Below are 22309 nucleotides of genomic sequence, written 5' to 3' on the forward strand. Positions count from 1 at the left end.
TTGAATTGCCATCATGAGTTTCCTTGCTATTTTGCATCCATGAAATGATAGCCTACTTCCACGTCCAAAGCCTCCACATCGCAGCGCTCTTGACCGTAATCACCACGCCTCTTTCCCCACCGTTTCCTGGGAACTGGGCAATACAAAAGAAGGCTTTACCAAGAAGCTTGTGTTGAAACGAGTTGTTTCGAAGTAACAGCTCCTGCAATCCCGAAGCCATTTCTAAGCTTCGTTTTCAGTTTTTATCTTCTGATACAAGGGTAAGTGTTTTTTGCCAATAATGTTTACCTTCGGTTCTCAAATCGGTTCTCATTTAAGTCCTGAACAGCTTTGCAAACTATAATGTTAGCGAGTATAATGCAAGGGATACTGTTTGGATGGATATATTACTGTAGCTGTATTTGATTTTTGACAGTAAACCTGGACGAGGACAGTTGGCTTTCGTAATATTTAGCCACAGTTTAGCCTATAGATGCGCAATATTCGGGAATCGAGATCAGAGCGCGCGCGGTGTAACGTTAAGTCAACCGAGGTCAAATGTGTTTTAAATTGGAAATTCGGTGGACATCCATTCATCAGTAGATAACTATTGAACCAAGAATACCATTACTATAAAGATGGTATATTCTGAATCAGGGGCGGATGGAGAGCAATCCACACTATATATATATATATGTATGTATGTATGTATGTATGTATGTATGTGTGTGTGTGTGTCTTTTTTTTTAACCTTTATTTAACTAGGCAAGTCAGTTAAGAACACATTCTTATTTTCAATATATATATATATATATATATATATATATGTGTGGATTGTTCTACAACGTATTATATATGTATACAACAAAATATATACTGAACAAAAATATAGATTCAACGATTTTACTAATCTATGGATTTCACATGACTGGGCAGGGGCGCAGCCATAGGTGGGCCTGGGCTGGCGTGATTACACATGGTCTGCGGTTGTGAGGCCGGTTGGATGTACTTCCAAATTCTCTAAAACGATGTTGGAGGTGGCTTATGGTAGAGAAATTAACATTCAATTCTCTGGCAACAGCTGTGGTTGACATTCCTGCACACTTCGCTCAACTTGAGACAATTGTGGCATTGTGTTGTGATAAAACAACACATTTTAGAGTGGCTTTTTAATTGTCCCCAGCACAAGGCACACCTGTGTAATGATCATGTTTAACCAGCTTCTAGTCAGGTGGACGGATTATTATTATTTGTGCACAATTTTAGAGAAGCTTTTAGTGCTAATTGAACATTTCTGGGATCTTTTATTTCAGCTCATGAAGCAACACTTTGTTTTGTTCATATTTTGGTTCAGTATACATCACAGAAGACTGAAATATAACAAAACAATTTGACAAACCCTGGATGAGACGTTATTTTAAAAAAAGTTTAATTATCATATCAGAACAAATATTAACATTCCACCCATGAGGCCGCTAGGTAATTTGACTGCAGGAAATGGCTACGACCCTTTAAGGAATACTGAATTAGGGTTAAGGTTAAGGGTTAGCTAACATACTAAGTAGCCTACCCATCCAACCTCCTTTCATTTGTGGCTTAAGTAACCATACCAAATGTAAGATAACATACTAATTTCAGTGTCACATATATAATTTGAGGCCAGGCAAAAAAATACATTTCTATACTGAATGTCACCCTGAACCAATGGAACATTCTCTGTTAACCTCATCAGGCTCAAGGACCCAAGCATTTTTTTTAACAACTTTCATTTATCTGCATGTCCAGCCCTATATTTAGCCTCGCAATTAAGTGTTTTACCATTTTCTTTTGACAAACAGTTGATTTGTTATTGGCAAATGTCAATAAATAAAAAGTTCCCCCAAGAAAAACCCTGAGCGAAAATGCATATGAATGTTGTAAGTGCATAAATGGTTTGCCCAGTGGGAAATATATCCAACTAGTCAGTGACAACTGTTGCGGAGTTTGACTGCAGCTATGCAAGTTTATTACAGACCCCATGTCTTAGAATATCATAGGGAATCCCATGTAGAACAAGTCATTTAGCAGACACAATTTGCAGTTAATCTTAAAATAGCTAGGTGGGACATCACTGGCATGGAGGGGGGGGGGGGGGGGGGATTATTTGAGATACTCTTCAAAGAGTAGTGGAGGCTGCTGAGGGAATAACTGCTCATAATAATGGCCGGAAAGTAGCAAATGGAACAGCATTAAACACCTTTACACCGTGTGTTTGATACCATTCCTCGACAGTCATTACCACATGCCCATTCTCCCCATCAACCTCCTGTGTTGAGGTTGTGTTTCTGCTGTACAAGCTTCAGGGGGAAGCTGGTCCCACCATTGGGGTGCCAGGACAAAGCAGAGCTTGGACTGGGTTGAGTGGGACCTGCCCTCCCGTAGGTGTGGGAGGGCCAAGAGACCAGAGGTGGCAGAACGCAGTGCTTGGGCTGTAGCGTTTGAGCATGGTAGGAAGGGGCAGTTCTTGCTCCGTAGGCAAGTGCTATGGTCTTGTAGTGTATGTGAGCTTCAGCTGGAAGCCCGTTGGCATGTGTGGAGGAGCAGGGTGACTTGGGAGAAGTTGGGGATGTTAAAAACCAGGCGTCAGCGTTCTGGATAACTTGCAGGGGTTTGATGGCACAAGCAGGAAGCCCAGACAGGAGATAAGTGCCTGGATTAGGTCATGCGCTGCTTCTTTTGTGAGGTAGGGTCGTACTCTACGGATATTGTAGAGCATGAACGAGTCACTAATGTCATGTTAGCGGAAAAGGGGAAGATGTTGTCCAGGGTCACCCAAAGAATATTTGCTGGGTGAAACTGGAGTTGTCAACTGTGATGGAGAGGTTTGAGCGGGCAGGCCTTCCCCCGGAGGAAAAGCAGCTCCGTCTTGTCGGGGGGGGGGGGGGGGGGGGGGGGGGGGGGTAGTTGTGTGTCATCCACATAGCAATGATGGGAGTGACCATTTGAGGATTTGACGAAAGAGCAGAGTGACTATAGAGAGAAGAGAGTGAGAAGGTGGAAAATAGTTTCCTAGGTTTAGAGGCCGAAGCGTGAACTTTAGAGTGATAGAAAGTGGCTTTAGCAGCTGATACAGGGGAAGAGAAGATGGAGAGAGTAAAGTATGATAGGTCCTCCAGAAGTTTAGTTCTCCATTTTTGCTCAGCTGTCCACAGCCCTGTAAGCTCGTAATGAGTCACTCAGCCACAGAGCAAGAGGGGATGGATGAGCCGACCAGCAGGAAAGGGGAATGTGAGAGTCATAGGATGCGGAAAGGGAGGAGAGTAGGGTCGAGGAGGGAGAAGGATTTAGCAGAAGGGAGTGATGATAGGATAGGAGAGCGAGAGAACGATTGACAGATCATGACCATCTGGGTAGGGGCTGGATGAAAGGGAGACAGAAAAGGTTAACAAAGTAGTGATCAGAGACCTGGATGGGGTTTGCAATGAGATTAGTAGGAAAACAGCCTCTAGTAAAGATGAGGTCATGCGAATTGTCTGTCTTCTGAGTTGGGGGGGATTTGGAAAGGGTGAGGTATAGAAAGTTGCCAAAGCTACAAAAGAGCTAAATGAGATCATCTGAAAATAACTAGGCAAGATACTCAAGTGAGAGCGGCACCTTCTTTCCTTCCTTGAACAACTCGACAGAACCGTCTTTGTTTTTGGTGATGATCTTAGTTTTGCCGACGAGACCACCGCTAAGAAACCAGGGGAGACTGAAGTACTAACACTAATTGCTAATTGCCTAGCAGAGGTGAAGAGCACCCCCCCCCCCCCCCTGTACTAATTGCTGATAGCTTAGGAGAGGAGAAACAACTCCCCCTTCCAATACAGCCACTGATTACCAAGCATGTCACAAATTGCCCTGCCCCTTGATCCTGGCTGATGTATCAGCAATCATCTGCAAGTTATTAGCAGTCGGCAGTTCACACACCAAGTAGGCTACTGGGAAAACAGGCAGCACTTTAAAGTAAATGGCCCTAGCTAGCAAAAGGACAACAGATAAACAGACACAAATTTTACTTATCACTCCTGGAGATATCAGGAGTCCTCTAGCTATAGAATGAAGCTACTCCTTACCTCCTAACTACTCTTGAGTGGCTTGTGAGCATCATAGAGCAATACATTAAATGTACGTGTTCGTGAGAGTCTCAGCTTTTCATAGATGGGTCATAATAGTTTTTTTGTGAAACCCATTTGAATTTTATAGACGTTTTTTTGTGAGAAGAATCACCACCGGACCTTTTCGGGATCTGCCCTTGTCTCACATACATCGCTCTAGCTCAACCCCTGTTAATCACACAGACCAATGGTTGATATCAGTGGATGCAGAAGAAATAGACAAGTCCAATGGTACAAGCAAAATAAGTCAAAAATGTGCAGGTGTCACGTGGTACTGTAGGAGTTAAGCCACAAAGTAAGACTGAGTTAAACTGACAGTGGGAAGTGTGTGCTATGAGACATTTGTGTTTGTTTAGTATCGTTGACGCCATAGAGGACTATCAGCACAAAAGCAATAAACCACCTAAAGCGGTTTACAACTCACTTTCTTTCACACGTTGAGGCAGCTTCTCCACCCAACAATACTGTTCTCCCTCCATCCATCCTTAGTTACAGATCTGATGCCGACTGCTACCACCCCCCCCCCCCCTTAATTGCTTTTATTGCTTCTGGGCTTGTGTGGGTCTCCCTCCGGAACAGTGGGACACTATGGGATTGTTTCATGGACCCACCCACCACTTGATCAATTATTAAGGACCCCCACACCACCAAGTATATCCTACTATCTAAAGTCTTCGAAAGCCAAGTTAATAAACAGATCATTGACCATTTCGAATTCTACCGTACCTTCTCCGCTGTGCAATCCTGCTTCCGAGCCGGTCACGGGTGCACCTCAACCATGCTGAAGGTACTAAACAATATCATAACCACCATCGATAAAATACAGTACTGTTCAGCCATCTTCATCGACCTGGCCAAGGCTTTCGACTCTGTCAATCACCGTATTCTTATCGGCAGACTCAATAGCCTTGGTTTTTCTAATGACTGCCTCACCTGGTTCACCAACTACTTTGCAGACAGAGTTCAGTGTGTCAAATCGGAGGGCATGTTGTCCGGACCTCTGGCAGTCTCTATGGGGGTACCACAGGGTTCAATTCTCGGGCCGACTTTTTTCTCTGTATATATCAATGATGTCGCTCTTGCTGCGGGCAATTCCCTGATCCACCTCTAGGCAGACGACACCATTCTGTATACTTCTGGCCCTTCCTTGGACACTGCGCTAACTAACCTCCAAACGAGCTTCAATGCCATTCAACACTCCTTCCGTGGCCTCCAACTGCTCTTAAACGCTAGTAAAACCAAATGCATGCTTTTCAACCAGCCCGCACCTGCCCGACTAGCATCCCCACCCTGGACGGTTCCATCCTAGAATATGTGGACAGGCTATAAATACCTAGGTGTCTGGCTAGACTGTAAACTCTCCTTCCAGACTCATATTAAACATCTCCAATCCAAAATCAAATCTATAATCGGCTTTCTATTTCGCAAAAAAGCCTCAACTCACGCCGCGAACCTTACCCTAGTAAAACTGACAATCCTACCGATCCTTGACTTCGTCGATGTCATCTACAAAATCACCTTATACCACCCACCACTGCGACCTGTATGCTCTAGTCGGCTGGCCCTCGCTACATATTCGTCGCCAGACCCACTGGCTCCAGGTCATCTATAAGTCTATGCTAGGTAAAGCTCTGCCTTATCTCAGTTCACTGGTCACGATAACAACACCCACCCGTAGCACACGTTCCAGCAGGTATATCTCACTGATCATCCCAAAAGCCAACACCTAATTTGGCCGCCTTTCCTTCCTGTTCTCTGCTGCCAGTGACTGGAACGAATTGCAAAAATCGCTGAAGTTGGAGACTTTTATTTCCCTCACCAACTTTAAACATCAACTATCTGAGCAGCTAACTGATCACTGCAGCTGTACATAGTCCATCTGTAAATAGCCCACCTAATCTTCCTGCCTCATCCCCATAATTGTTTTTATTTTATTTACTTTTCTTCTCTTTTGCACACCAGTATCTCTACTTGATCATCATCTGCTCATTTATCACTCCAATGTTAAATTCAAAAGAAATTATTCAAAATATTTAACTTTCATACAATTGTAATACACAAAAATAAAGCTTAACTTCTTGTTAATCCAGCCACCGTATCCGATTTCAAAAAGGCTTTACTGCGAAAGCAAACCATGCTATTATCTGTGGACAGCACCCCATCAAACAAACACATGACAATCATATTTCAACCCGCCAGGCGCGACACAACTCAGAAATAACGATATAATTCATGCCTTACCTTTGACGATCTTTTTCTGTTGGCACTCCAATATGTCCCATAAACATCACAAATGGTCCTTTTGTTTGATTAATTCCGTCGTTATATCCCCAAAATGTCAATTTATTTGGCGTGTTTGATTCAGAACAACACCGGTTCCAACTCGCCCAACATGACTACACATTATCTAATAAATTACCTGTAATCTTGTTCCAAACATTTCAAACAACTTTCCTAATCCAACTTTAGATATTTTAAAACATAAATAATCGATAACATTTAAGACGGAATAAACCGTGTTCAATAGCGGATACAATTAAAGTGGACGGAGCGCCAGGTCACGCGCCCCAAACACAACAGTACACTAGACTCGACACGCAGTCTGAACAGCCATACTTCTTCATTACTCAAAAGATAAACATCAACCAATTTATAACGACTGTTGACATCTAGTGGAAAACCTAGGAACTGCAACCAGATGCCTCAGAAATCTAGATTCCCATAGAAAACCAATTGAAAACAGTCACCTCTAAAATAACATTTCCTGGGTGGTTTGTCCTTGGGGTTTCGCCTGCCAAATAAGTTTTGTTATACTCAGACATAATTTTAACAGTTTTAGAAACTTTAGTGTTTCCTATCCAAATGTACCAATTATATGCGCACATCCTAGCTTCTTGGCCTGAGTAGCAGGCAGTTTACTTTGGGCATGCTTTTCATCCGTACGTGAAAATACTGCCCCTATCCCAAACAGGTTTTAAGAATTAATATGCACATATGACCAAATTGACAAAGGTCCGGATGGCCGCACTTAAAATTGGTTCTATTTCCTTGCCGTCATATTTCCTTTGCCCTGACTTTCTAGCTTTCATTTCGATGACTGTTAGCAAGCTGGAGAGAGTAAAGAGACTATACATTTAAGTCTATTACCATTATCGTTAGGATTTAGTTTTAGTCATTTCAATGTCAATTCTGCTGAAAAAAATCGAATAATAATTTTACTCAAACCACCTCATGGGACAGATTGAATGGGCTTAGATACAGTATATTGATTATCGTATAAAACATTTTTTTTACATTTCTATGTGGACTTTTCAACAAAAGTTCAACGTATAAACAGTTCTAATGATTATATTGATGTTACAACCTATTAGTCGGGTTAAGTCAATGTATTTAAGTTAAAGTTTTACCTTCATTTCAATGTTGACAACGCTGATTGAAATTAGATGAAAACAGTACTGGCTGATGATGTATTTTCCACATCACAATACACATAGAATTTTTATATTATTCAATATTTATTTTATTTAGCTAGGCAAGTCAGTTAAGCACAAATTCGTATTTACAATGAAGGCCTACACCGGCCAAACTCGAATGAAGCTGGGCCAATTGTGCACTGTCTTATTTATTTATCCGTTATTTTACCAGGTAAGTTGACTGAAAACACGTTCTCATTTGCAGCAACGACCTGGGGAATAGTTACAGGGGAGAGGAGGGGGAATAATGAGCCAATTGTAAACTGGGGGTTATTAGGTGACCGTGATGGTTTGAGGGCTAGATTGAGATTTTAGCCAGGACACCGGGGTTAACACCCCTACTCTTACGATAAGTGCCATGGGTTCTTTAATGACCTCAGAGAGTCAGGACACCTGTTTAACATCCCATCTGAAAGACGGCACCCTACACAGGGCAGTGCCCTGGGGCATTGGGTTATTTTTTTTTAGACCAGAGGAAAGAGTGACTCCTACTGGCCCTCCAACACCACTCCCAGCAGCATCTGGTCTCCCATCCAGGAACTGACCAGGACCAACCCTGCTTAGCTTCAGAAGCAAGCCTTAGACCGCTGTGCCACTCGGGAGTTGAAACAGGGTTGATTCAACCAGTATGTGCCCAGTGGGATGGAATGACTTGTCATGACAACTATCCTGCGTAGTTTGCATCTGTCCATGATATATTATTTTTTACACTTCCAATAACTCGTGGTGAACTAGAGTCCCGCCAGTTGATAGCTTGACCGTTAATACAGATGGCAGAAGACCGGACCGTTGTCCACACGCATTCCAGTCAGAGTAAACATTTTGAACAAATCTCTGGGTTTCCAGTGTTGTTTTTGTTTTAGTCCTTCTGTTTAATTCAGAACAGCTACTCCTATTTAATAGGATTTCAGTTTGGTGGTGGTGGCAGCCAACAACCCGTACCGCCTGAGCTTCATTCAATTAGTGCCATTAAGCAGGAACAGTATTTAGCTGGACTGTTTGCAAAGCTTTAAACTGCTTTGCAGATGGCTTCTGAAAGCAAGCTTTGTCAGCATCAACATTATGTACGTAACTGGCGGAAAGATTAGTTGCGTCATCGCAGTCATTGCACATTGGGGCTGTCTTATGTTGTGTGTGTGTGAGTGACTTATGCATAATAGCCAGAAATTGGGAGGGAAATGTACTCTGGAGACAGCTGCACTCTCTTCCCGTGTTGGTAGGAGATCACACATTTCACATTTAATTGGGTGCATCTCAAAAGTCTCAAGTGGCTTCCTCTCGCCTGTCATTTTTTTTAATGTCCCGTGCAAATGACCTAAAGAAGACAACTAAAGGAAGCTACTTTAAACTATTGAGATGCACCCTTTTTTTCCCTTCTCGAGATGTGTCCTCTCTTCTGTATCCATCTCTTTGTCACAGAGCTAGCCTGATGTAGGTTATAGGCAAACCCAAAACCCACAGCCTCAATAACCATGTAAACCAACATGAATAATCTCTGTGTGATTTGAAAAGAGGAGGTAATTTATGATTTTCCATCTGTTAGGGTTTTTTGTAAGAGAATCAGATTTTTTTGGGGGGGGGGGTTTCACACAAGGATACATTCTGGGCAGACTGTTTGTAATTATGCAATAATAATATGCCACTTGGTGCCCCATAGGGCAGGGCAAGTATCCAAAAAATGCGTCTCGAACATGCACACAAACATACAGACTGGAATCTGGAGTGGAGCCAGCATGTCACATAGCTGCCATTGCGACGACAAGCCCCTTCAGCCCTGTCGACGTCTCTGTTATTAGAGTTGGCAGACAGGCAGTGGTCACTAGTCCCCCTTCAGCACTATCTTCCCCTGGCATGGATGTCTGTCAAAAGCTCGGGGATACAGGTATAGCATTAAACAGCAGGGAAACACATTGACTAATTCACAAAAGTCTTATTCCTGGCTAGCTATGAGGGAATATGTTCTCATATAGGCCTAGTCTTAGATAATTTATGTCATATAATCTTACTTACAAGCAGTTACTGTACACAGTGCTAACCTGTTTCATAATACGTTTTCTAAAACGTCTGCAAGCCATAAGAGTGTTTACTTCTATCCTATTACAGGGTAATTACATATATTATAATGTATTACCCAGATATTTACTCTGGTATAGGGTTTTTGCCATATTAAGTGTGACCCGCAGACCCATACATAACACAGGAATCAACGACTCACAACGGTCGATATGGCAGTACATCTTTGACAGCATGTGTTGCTTTCCTGTCTCTCTTTAGAAAATTCTTTCCCTGGGGCCCGACCATGGTAGTTACTGATTATGTTATCGGTGGTATGTCAATGAAGAGATGGATGACAACATTGGAAATGTGTACTTCTACTCGTCCTTACGCAAGCTATTTGCCATTGTTGTACAGTTCTAAAAGCTCTACTGTTGTGGGAAAGAATGTGACGGCACCATTTGAACTAGAAATGCGAGGTGAGGCAACTTCTAGTGTATGAGGAGAGCGAGAGAAGCAACTGGGTACAGTGTTATTGTTGCTAGTAGTGACGGAATGGTGAAAGCCAGAGCATTCCGAAGAGCATCCATTATTCAGGGCTCAACCCGTCATGCTGGTATGTTCTTTGTCAATGTGAAACCTATGTATTTGAAACATTCTGTGTATTGTTGTTGCATTCCAAGTGAAGGCCCCCCTCTTGCTCTTGACCTTGCTGTAGGGATTTATGTACCATTTTGTACAAGACACATTTTTTTTGCTCTGGATAGTCTTTTACAACATTTACAGTGAGAAGACGTTGAAAGTTTGCAGTTCTTTTACACTGAGACTCTTCATGAATTGTCTGTGGTTTTGGAGTGACACAAGGGCGTACAGTTTTTCTCAGTGGTGCAGCCTGTCGTTTCACCTAGAGACAAGCCTTAGTAGTTCCAGCTCAGCCATTCTACGGTAACCGAGAGCTAGCCTGTACTTTGACGCAGCAACGAGGCAGCGCAAAAACTAGCCTGCCGATTTACAGCAAGACGCGAGTGAGTTCATGTGTGCGTATCATTAGGTGTAGTGTCACGATACCTGAATTTGGACTTTGATACCAGGTTTATTATCAAGATACTCGATACCATCGCGGTACTTGATACCACAACGAGACAATGGCAACAACAACAAAAAAGGCTTATTAGCCCAGGTCCAGAATTGCATCCATATAGATATTTTGAGTTCAATATCATTACAATTGACGTTCGATTTTTGAATGTATGCTTTAATGAATCAATTATACAATCAAATAATACATTTGTAAAAAACTAAATAAAATAAAAAATATTTTAACTACATAACCACATAATTGTAATTATTTATTTATTTCAGTTTCTTTCAACTGACCTGAGCCCTAGGACCATGCCCCAGGAATACCTGACATGATGACTCCTTACTGTCCCCAGTCCACCTGACTGTGCTGCTGCTCCAGTTTCAACTGTTCTGCCTTATTATTATTCGACCATGCTGGTCATTTATGAACATTTGAACATCTTGGCCATGTTCTGTTATAATCTCCACCCGGCACAGCCAGAAGAGGACTGGCCACCCCACATAGCCTGGTTCCTCTCTAGGTTTCTTCCTAGGTTTTGGCCTTTCTAGGGAGTTTTTCCTAGCCACCGTGCTTCTACACCTGCATTGCTTGCTGTTTGGGGTTTTAGGCTGGGTTTCTGTACAGCACTTTGAGATATCAGCTGATGTACGAAGGGCTATATAAATAAATTTGATTTGATTTGAATGGTAAATCTCTAGTCTATCGATAAACTGGGTAAATCAAGATGTAGCCTAGGCGTGATCGCACAATACAGGTGAATGCATTTTCAATAGGAGTGTGCATGCATTTGGGACTTATTTTATTGTACTGATCAACAACATTTGCATAGACAAAGAAATCTCTTCTTTTATAAAAGTGTGTGCTGTTTCTTTAAGACCCATGACATCATTTACATACAATCAGTTCAAGGATCTAGTGAACATGATCTTGATTGGGAGAGACATGAGACAGAGAACACAAAGTGAATTAATAATGTTTTTTTGTGACGATCAGCTTTCAAATCAGCAATATTTTACGTTGTGGTTTGCATATTATCACAAACAAGATACTAGGGTAGTGAATTGATGTTAGCTTTAGCAGTAAGCTAACAAGGAAAGTTAGCCTACTAAGATGGAAGCTACATGCATCTTCTTGCATTGTAAATTCTTCTAGCCTGTAATGGACATTTTGTTTTGCGAACAGTAATTAACAGTTTTAGCTTTTCTGTGTGCCGTGTTGCATTATTCAAGTTTGTTAACTTTTTTGCAGCAAGAGTGGGGACTGCAGTGGAGGCTGCTGAGGGGAGGACGGCTCATAATAATGGCTGGAACGGGGCGAATGGAATGGCATCAAACTCATGGAAGCCATGTGTTTGTTGTTGATACCTTTCCACATATTCTTCTCCAGCCATGACCAATGAAGGTGCCACCAACCTCCTGTGGTGGGGAGCTAACATGATGCAGCCCAGACTCCCAGTGCAGGCTAAAAGTGGAGCAGGCACGGTGCTCACGCGTAAACAGGGGACATCAGCTGTGCTGATAGAGACTTGATCCTCAATCAGTAGACGATGTGAGACACATTTGAAAGAAGTACCGAAAGTTGTTATTTATTTTTAAAAATCTAGTACCGAACCGTTTTTCATGTACTAGTATCGAAAAAGCTTTGGTATACCGTGCAACATTAATTAGGTGAGGTCGCGACACATATTGAGGCTAAGGCTGTCTGTGGATCAAGCCACACAACAGATCTTTTGTTTGGAGTGTTTGTTTCCGAGTTCCCTCGCCTGTTTGTTGCTGCTAGGGTTTTTAAAAGCTGCTGTGAGGGTTTTTAAAAAGCTGGTGCCCATAGAGTAGCTGAGATGGACAGTCATAGGGAGATCTTACTAACATAACAATATTAGGGTTTGAAATACCGTACATCTCGATGGAAGGACCAGCCTCAAATCAAATGTTATTTGTCACATACACATGGTTAGCAGATGTTAATGTGAGTGTAGCGAAATGTTTGTGCTTCTAGTTCCGACCATGCAGTAATATCTAACAAGTAATCTAACTTAACAATTTCACAACAACTACCTTATATACACACACAAGTGTAAAGGAATGAATCAGTACATATATGTACATAAAAATATATGAATGAGTGATGGCCGAACGGCATAGGCAAGATGCAGTAGATGGTATACAGTACAGTATATACATATGAGATGAGTAATGTAGGGTATGTAAACATTAGTGGCATAGTTTAAAGTGGCTAGTGATACATTTTTTCCATTATTAAAGTGGCTGGAGTTGAGTCAGTAGCCACTCAATGTTAGTGAAGGCTGTTTAACAGTTTGATGGCCTTGAGATAGAAGCTGTTTTTCAGTCTCTCTGTCCCCGCTTTGATGCACCTGTACTGACCTCGCCTTCTGGATGATAGCGGGGTGAACAGGCAGTGGCTCGGGTGATTGATGTCCTTGATGATCTTTATGGCCTTTCTGTGACATTGGGTGGTGTAGGTGTCCTGGAGGGCAGGTAGTTTGCCCCCGGTGATGCGTTGTGCAGACCTCACTACCCTCTGGAGAGCCTTATGGTTATGTGCGGAGCAGTTGCCGTACCAGGCGGTGATGCATCTGTAAAGGTTTGTGAGTGTTTTTGGTGACAAGCCAAATTTCTTCAGCCTCCTGAGGCTGCACCTTCTTCAACACACTGTCTGTGTGGGTGGACCATTTCAGTTTGTGTACGCCGAGGAACTTAAAACTTTCCACCCTCTCCACTACTGACCCATCGATGTGGATAGGGGGGTGCTCCCTCTGCTGTTTCCTGAAGTCCATGATCATCTCCTTTGTTTTGTTGACATTGAGTGTGAGGTTATTTTCCTGACACGACACTCCGAGGGCCCTCACCTCCTCCCTGTAGGCCGTCTCATCGTTGTTGGTAATCAAGCCTACCACTGTGGTGTCGTCTGCAAACTTGATTGAGTTTGAGGCGTGCATGGCCACGCAGTCGTGGGTGAACAGGGAGTACAGGAGAGGGCTGAGAACACACCCTTGTGGGGTCCCAGTGTTGAGGATCAGCAGGGTGGAGATGCTGTTACCTACCCTCACCCTTGGCGGCGGCCCATCAGGAAGTCCAGGACCCAGTTGCACAGGGCGGGGTCGAGACCCAGGGTCTCGAGCTTAATAACGAGTTTGGATTGAGTCCGATTGGTCGGACCAGCGTTGAACAGACCTGAGTGCGGTTGCTTCCTGTTTTAGTTTATGTCTATAGGCTGGTAGCAACAAAATGGTGTCGTGGTCAGCTTTTCCGAAAGGAGGGCGGGGGAGGGCCTTATATGCGTCGCGGAAGTTAAAATAACAATGATCTAGGGTTTTGCCAGCCCGGGTTGCGCAATTGATGTGCTGATAGAATTTAGGAAGCATTGTTTTTAGATTAGGCTTGTTAAAATCCCCAGCTACTATAAATGCAGCCTCTGGATATGTGGTTTCCAGTTTACATAGATTTGAATGAAGTTCTTTCAGGGCCGTCGATGTGTCTGCTTGGGGGGGAATATACACGACTGTGATTATGATCGAAGAGAATTCTCTTGGTAGATAATGCGGTCGGCATTTGATTGTGAGGAATTCTAAGTCAGGTGAACAAAAGGACTTGAGTTCCTGTATGTTTTATGTTCACACCACACCTCGTACCAAGTTTGAGCTGTTTTGAAAGAGCTGTCATAGTCGTACACATTTCCTTTAGGCCAAGGGTAAAACATTTTGGGGGATTGCCTCAGGAAATGTGCTAGAAAAAGGTCATGGCATTTTTGATTTAGGACGGTTCCAGTTTTTGCCCAGATGTCCAAAATGTGATGTGCCATGGCATTGGCCTATATTTTATGTGTCATGCTTAGTGCTTGTTGTTAGCCTTTAACTGTAACTGCTTGTCATTTAGGAAATTCAGCTCACGTAGGTGAATAATAAACATATCTGGGTAGTTAGAATTACACCAGGCTAGGGCCTCGTGAGTGGCGTCACTACAAATCCGGGTTCGAGCCTGGGCTGTGTCGCAGGCGGCAGCGACCGATAGACCCATGAGGCGACGCACAATTGGCCCAGCGTTGTCTGGGATAAGGAAGGGTTTGGCCGGCCAGGATGTCCTTGTCCCATTGCGGTCTAGCGACTCCTGTGGCTGGCCGGGCACATGCACGCTGACACGGTCACCAGTTGGATGGTGTTTCTTCTGACACATTGGTGCAGCTGACTTCCGGGTTAAGTGAGCAGTGTGTCAAGAAGCAGTGCGGCTTGGCAGGGTCGTGTTTTGGAGGAGACATGGCTCTCTACCTTCGTCTCTCCCGAGTCCGTACTGGAGTTGCAGTGATATGACAAGACCTATTGGGGAGAAAAGGGGGTAAAAAAATATATATACAGTGGGGAGAACAAGTATTTGATACACTGCGGATTTTGCAGGTTTTCCTACTTACAAAGCATGTAGAGGTCTGTAATTTTTATCATAGGTACACTTCAAATGTGAGAGACGGAATCTAAAACAAAAATCCAGAAAATCACATTGTATGATTTTTAAGTAATTAATTAGCATTTTATTGCATGACATGAGGAAGGTGGGGGATCAGCCCAGAGCTACACGGCAGGACCTGGTCAATGACCTGAAGAGAGCTGGGGCCACAGTCTCAAAGAAAACCATTAGTAATACAATACGCCGTCATGGATTAAAATCCAGCAGGGCACGCAAGATCCCCCTGCTCAAGCCTGCGCATGTCCAAGCCCGTCTGAAGTTTGCCAATGACTATCTGGATGATTCAGAGGAGGAATGGGAGAAGGTTGTGTGGTCTGATGAGACAAAAATAGAGCTTTTTAGTCTAAACTCCACTCGCCGTGTTTGGAGGAAGAAGAAGGATGAGTACAACCCTAAGAACACCATCCCAACTGTGAAGCATGGAGGTGGAAACATCATTCTTTGGGGATGCTTTTCTGCAAATGGGACAGGACGACTGCACCGTATTGAGGGGAGGATGGATGGGGCCATGTATCGCGAGACCTTGGCCAACAATCTCCTTCCCTCAGTAAGAGCATTGAAGATGGGTCGTGGCTGGGTCTTCCAGCATGACAACGACCCGAATCACACAGCCAGGGCAACTAAGGAGTGGCTCTGTAAGAAGCATCTCAAGGTCCTGGAGTGGCCTAGCCAGTCTCCAGACCTGAACCCAATATAAAATCTTTGGAGGGAACTGAAAGTCAGTATTGCCCAGCGACAGCCCCGAAACCTGAAGGATCTGGAGAAGGTCTGTATGGAGGAGTGGGCCAAAATCCCTGCTGCAGTGTGTGCAAACCTGGTCAAGAACTACAGGAAACGTATGATCTCTGTAATTGCAGACAAAGGTTTCTGTACCAAATATTAAGTTCTGCTTTTCTGATGTATCAAATATTTATGTCATACAATAAAATGCTAATTAATTACTTAAAAATCATACAATGTGATTTTCTGGATTTTTGTTTTAGATTCCATCTCTCACAGTTGAAGTGTACCTATGATAAAAATTACAGACCTCTTTGTGCTTTGTAAGTGGGAAAAATCGGCAGTGTATCTAATACTTGCTCTCCCCACTGTATGTATATATCCAGAATTATACCAGGCTAAATTCATCTCCACTTTCAAATATTATTCAAATATGATCATTCGAGTCTCCACAAGTCATATAAAAAGGACACATGACCATATCCATCTTAGGACACGCTTAAGGAATTCTTATTGGAAAGAAGTGTCGTCACACAAAATCCACAGTCTTGTGGGGTGGTGACGTAAGCACACGCAGTGGTTAACAGGCAGTGGTTAAATTTTTTTTCCCACCCCAAGCCCCAAAAATGCTATCTAACTCCCCCTGGCTATTACTAAGCCAATGTCCCTGCTAATTCCACTACATAGACCTGCTGCATATCCCCTCCCACCCTGCCTTAAGCTCCATAAGGAGTGGAAAACAAGGAAGCAAAGTTGTGTGAAAGCCATTTTTTGGGCTACTGTAAACATTGGCATTTTTGTGAAAGAAATGTCCTCTATTCAAGTAAGCTCCGCTAATTTTCAAACACTCAAAATGGACCCACCACAGAGTCATCTGTAGCATGATGCTAGCCTGAAATTAGCATCCTATGGAACAGGATCCTGCTTGCCCCTTTTATTACAAATGTAGGATCTTAATTTGATCACATTGTTGCAGGAAAACTTGTAGTGTATTCAAGGTTTAAAAAAGGTTTCTGAAAAAAGGCTTCTGAAGTAGATTTTCTTTTACGAAAAATGTAATAACCCCTACAGAAATGTCCATATATTATAATTCACATTTGCTCTTGCTGCAAAATTATTTTCCTGTTGTAGCATATTGGCTCAAAATAAGATCATTTGTAAGTCTAGAAATGGTGTCAAATAAAGTTTCACATAGCAACCACTGCCTCTTTGTGAAATACTCATCACACTCACATTTCACCACATTTTATAGGACCATAAGGAAGACTTAATGTGGTGTGATCAAAAGGCAACAGCAACTCCTTTGGTTACAGTCAACACAGAATAGGGCTCAGTGACAATGTCATTATCACTATAAGTTCCTGTATAGTTTTAACTGTGCCATTTTGGATTAGTTTCACCCCTGACCCCTGTCTATCAAGGACAGAACATTTCTACTGAACACACCCACAAGAAAAAATAATACAGTTTACTATAGAATACTACAGTACTTACTATAGAATTTTGTAGTATACTGCAGTATTCCTCGATCATGTGTAGTACTTAGTACAAAATTGTCTTGTATACTGTAGAATACCATAATTAATATTACAGTTATGTCCCCAAAAACACTACAGTTTTTTAACTATAGTAATACTACAGAATTTAGTTTGCATATACCCTTCCCATTCCCCTCCCCCAAATCCCAATTTGTGCCACCCATAAGTGAGAAACTTACATGCCAGGTATAGGGTCATACAGTGGGGCAAAAAAGTATTTAGTCAGCCACTGATTGTGCAAGTTCTCCGACTTAAAAAAGATGAGAGAGGCCTGTAATTTTCATCATAGGTACACTTCAACAATGAAAGACAAAATAAAAAGTACATTTCAATCACAGATGAAGACAGTAGGTTACTTAAAACAGAAATGATAGGAGGGAGTTGGTCAGGGAGGATGTGTAGGTGTATAACGCAAACGTCGAACAACCCAAAGGTTGTGTATTCGAATCTCATCACGGATAACTTACGTTTTTTTGCTACTTTTTATCTACTTTGCAACTACTTAGCATGTTAGCTAACTTTTCCCTTAACCCTTTAACCTAACTTCTAAACCTAACCCTTTAACTACTTAGCTAGCATGTTGACTAACCCTAACCCCTAGCCTAGCTAACTTTAGCAACCTAGCTAATGTTAGCCACATCAAATTGGAATTGTACACGAATGCGTTATGAAGAAAGAAAATTGTATAATACACGCAAAATGCGTTGTGATGAAAATCGTTTAATGCACATGGAAAAGTGGACTTTATCGTGTGCCTGTCACACTTCGGATAAGTCATTTTAGTCTATTTCACAATAAGCTGTGATAGTGTGTTGAACAAGTCTGCATCAGTAAGTGGTTTAATGTAGCCTACTTATACTCCAACACGTGGGCTACAGTGATGACTGAAAGCACTTCACTGATAATGAATTTCTTTCGTCTCGCAAGCCATGAATGTGTGCTTTATGGACTGAACCAGACTATGGCTGTGTCCCAATCCAAAGGCAGTATCCTTGTCGATTTGGACACACACAGCCTAATGGCTCCAATTGTGGGTCACCGAGCTTAGTTATCATGACTCTGCAAAAAAACAAACATAAGTCCCTATTAAATGTTGTTAGAAAAGCATTAGTGTGCGGTGGGGTAAGCCGTGGGTGGGAATGGAGTTCCTATAATGAAAATACACAAATAGGAACTCCGTCAGATAGCCTAGCGATTAAGAGTGTTGGGTCAGTAACCAAAAAGTCACTGGTTTGAATCCCCAAGCTGACTAGGTGAAAATCTATCAATGTACCCTTGAGCAAGGCACTTTACCCTAATTGCTCTGGATAAGAGTGTCCGCTAAATGATATGTAACCATTTAAAAATATATATATTTGGTGATCCAACAGTGGTGAGTTCCTTTAGTTATTCTATTATTGCTGAGTATCGTCCTTAATATGTCCCTCATGTCACCTGCTGTACTGTATGTCACCATTCTGTTGACAAAGAGGGGAAGGAGTAGAATTGGCCTTCGCAGTTAAATGCTGATGTAGCAGAACAGATTGCACACAACACCCTCCTTCTATTCAGTTGGGAGTGCTTCTTGTCTCTCTCCCTCTCTTTTTCTTTCTTTCTCAACTTCATCCCCACAGCCCTTTGCTTACACTTCAGCTACGCTACACGTGTCGCGTTGCGTCGCCATCAGCATCGTGTCAATTCGACACTCTACCTGCTACACCAGAAACCAACCAAAATCAACTTTATTTCTCGTTATTTCAATTCCCAAGATAGAATGAACGCGCGTCAGCCATCGAGAATTGAACCTTTACGATTCCATTGGACTCAACGCAACGCAGGCAGTATAGCAGCCTTCATTGATATAAAAGGAATCACTCCCTCGATGGCTGTAGTGTAGCAGGGTGATTACTCTACCATGGATAGATGGATTTATTTGATCATTTAAAACACAATACAACCAGACAAGTGGATAATGAATTTAAATTTAAATAAATCGAGGATGACAAACAAAAAAACATATTTTCATTGAGGTCCTCTTAAATAAATGCCAAAAAACAATTACAAACGTAACAGACCGAGCCTTCTAGGCATACTCGAGTTACATATATAATAATAGTTAAGAATTTTCCCCCAAAATACTTCAGATAATCTCAAAAGCGCATTGAAGGTAAAACAACAAACAAAACATTTAAATGACGAAGATTGAAAGCCTCAGTTGACTTGGGATGAAGTTTGAGTTGAAAAGGCATTGTAGGTTCAGTGGAGGAGGCATCGATGGGACAGGAGGAGAAACAAAGAAACAAAGACGGTCTGAAAAAACAGGATCGGCGCTATTCAACAGCACACCTGCTTTTCCGAATGGTCAGTCACTCCATTGGAGCTGCTTCTCAGGTACTGGTCCTCCATTACCAGGAATTGCTCTCTCTCGCTCTCTCTCTCTCTCTCTCTCTGTCTCTCGATGCATCCATCCTCAGTCAGTCACATCACCTGAAGCATGGGATTGGGATCGTGTTCTTCGGGCTAGGGGTTCTGGGCTGGAATTACTTGAATCAATTGTCTTATTCATCAAGCTATGTGAAAGCTCCATAGGCTCGACTCAGCAATCAGCCGGTGGTGATCTGTACTTCCTGTTCACATGCAATTGCATTCATTATTTAATTGACTGAATCTGAAATGTGGACTTTGACGCATGCCACTCATGCTAACCACCTGTATGACATTATGTGCACGGTATGTACTGTATGTTCCGTGTGCCAGTAAATGTAATTCTCCGCTTTAGAAGATTCCTGTTGGTGCAGGTGTTCCTCCTTCGCGCTAATCTAGCGTGCATTTGGTTTGTTTATTTCTGCTTGGAGATAAAGGTATCTTATATTAAAGGTGGCGACACTTTCCCTGACATCAGTTTTGTTGGTATGCAAATGAACGGACAAAGTACAGCGGTCTTCAAAATTCACGCTGACGCCACTTCATAGGAATTGATCTCTCTGAACCCTCAAAGCTTTACAGTATATCATTGTAGAACAATAAAGACTTGTTAACTCAAAACTCTCTCTCCATCCCCTCCAGTCTCCACATGCATCACCACCTGTAAGAAGCCGGCGCCCCCGCCCGTGCCGCCCCGCACCACCTCCAAGCCCTACATCTCGGTGACGGTGCAGAGCAGCACTGAGTCGGCCCAGGACACCTACCTGGACCACCAGTCTGAGCGCGACCGTCGCAGCGAGACCATCACCAGCCAGTCTAGCCAGGCACACAGCAATTCCTCCGACAGCCTCGACAGCACGCGCGCCAACAGCCTGGCTCGGGGTGTCCCTCGGCCTATCCCCATGCCCATCGCCATCCACCGGGAACCCCTCGCCACCACCGTCCACCACGCCACCACCGGGACTGACACCAATGACTCCCAGCATGAACCCCTGAGGACAGCCGGCAGCAGAGGGAGCCTGACAGCAGAGGAGCCACGAGCGGACATCGTGCCCCGGAGAAAGCTATCCTCCATAGGGATACAGGTTGGAGCGCGTCGTTACAGTTTAGTCAATGACGATATGGTATAGTCAGTGACATTATGGTAATATAAGTGACGTTACGGTAATAAAAGTGACGTTACGGTAATAGTTACGGTAATAAAAGTGACGTTACGGTAATAAAAGTGACGTTACGGTAATAAAAGTTACGGTAATAAAAGTGACGTTACGGTAATAAAAGTTACGGTAATAAAAGTGACGTTACGGTAATATAAAAGTGACGTTACGGTAATATAAAAGTGACGTTACGGTGCTATCTGTGACGTTAAAGTACTGTCGGTGACATTATGGTATTGTCAGTGGTGTTACAGTGGAGTCATTAACGTTTCATTAGATTCATTAATATCACAGTATGTTTCTTAGTGTTTGAGGTAAAAAGCTAGAGTAAGTGTGTCTGTGGTACAAGTTTGGCAGTATGGCTTAGGTCCAGCAATGGACTGTCGTGCAACCATTGGGCTGCTGGAGGCTATTTAACCTAACCATTGATCATTTTAAAGAATAAACAAACAGTGAACTGTGCTAATTAAACATGTATTTTTCTTATGCTTACAGCTCATATGGGGCATGCTGAATTAGAATTTTGAAAAAGTGCCATCTGGAAAATGAAAAACTCAGAGTTCTCCCCATCCTTGCCTGGGGAAAACATTATGCTTTCACTTAATTATTTAATATAGATTTTTTTTTTCAGACTGTCTCTAGAATGAGGCAGCTGGTTCTTTTTTTGCGCGATGCAAATGGTCAGATCTCACAATGCCTGCAGAAGTGTTTACTGTCTCTGGAACCACATAAACATTATATACAGTACCAGGCGCGCAGATCGACTGCAAAAAAATATGACCTGGAGCACCACAGATTTTCTACCGGAATCAACCTTTTCCAGGTGACAAATGTTTTGTATTGAATACTGTTTTTTTGATCGGTTGTTAGGTTGACTGCATTCAGGAGGAAGTCCAGCGAGAGGAGACACCGCCACCGCCATTGGCCAGATTCCAGTCAATCGGAATCCAGGCGGACGACGGCTGGTAAGTGCACTTCCTGTCCCGTTTGTGACTCCCGTTCGTTTCTCCTCCACACAATAAAATGTTGCCTAAATATATTCATTTCTGAGGGGCCATTTTGATGTAGACCCTGAGAAAATATACATAATGTGAGAAAACAGTAACACACCTTCTATGTTGCCAAGAGCATACAATATTTACATAAGCTATTTTACAATGACGCATGCGACATTTGAAAGTCATTCTGTAGTTCTGTAGCGTAGTGCTTGTCATGTAGTTTTACATAGTTTCGCAATATTTTGAATGCCAGGAAGTCTTCGGATGCCACACTCGGCTTCACTCCCCTTTGTTCCCTCTCTTTGACCTCCCTCCTAGTTTTCATGCTGTTTTGCAAATACCAGTTGGTTG

General features: G+C 42.8%; 1 protein-coding gene and 2 long non-coding RNA genes across 4 annotated transcripts in view; 2 read left to right on the forward strand and 1 right to left on the reverse strand.

The window, feature by feature from the left end:
- Positions 1–22309, forward strand: part of dlgap4b (discs, large (Drosophila) homolog-associated protein 4b) — a 129378-nt gene that overhangs the window by 93556 nt on the left and 13513 nt on the right. For both annotated transcript variants that reach the window (XM_090205189.1, XM_090205190.1), the window contains exons 10-11: positions 20446–20888; positions 21831–21925. In XM_090205189.1, the coding sequence (XP_090061315.1) occupies positions 20446–20888; positions 21831–21925 (538 nt within the window). The remainder of the gene's footprint in view (positions 1–20445; positions 20889–21830; positions 21926–22309) is intronic.
- LOC149975898 (uncharacterized) overlaps positions 1–22309 on the reverse strand; it is a 330618-nt gene that overhangs the window by 80088 nt on the left and 228221 nt on the right. The gene's annotated exons all lie outside the window — the stretch shown is intronic.
- On the forward strand, positions 145–11536 carry LOC149975899 (uncharacterized). Its single transcript, XR_016487867.1, has 2 exons — positions 145–260; positions 10946–11536. It is a non-coding gene; the product is annotated as an uncharacterized LOC149975899 (long non-coding RNA).

This window comes from Oncorhynchus mykiss, chromosome 17 (assembly GCF_057628025.1).
Source record: "Oncorhynchus mykiss isolate SJ-2025 chromosome 17, ASM5762802v1, whole genome shotgun sequence".
In the NCBI taxonomy this organism is placed as follows: domain Eukaryota; kingdom Metazoa; phylum Chordata; class Actinopteri; order Salmoniformes; family Salmonidae; genus Oncorhynchus; species Oncorhynchus mykiss.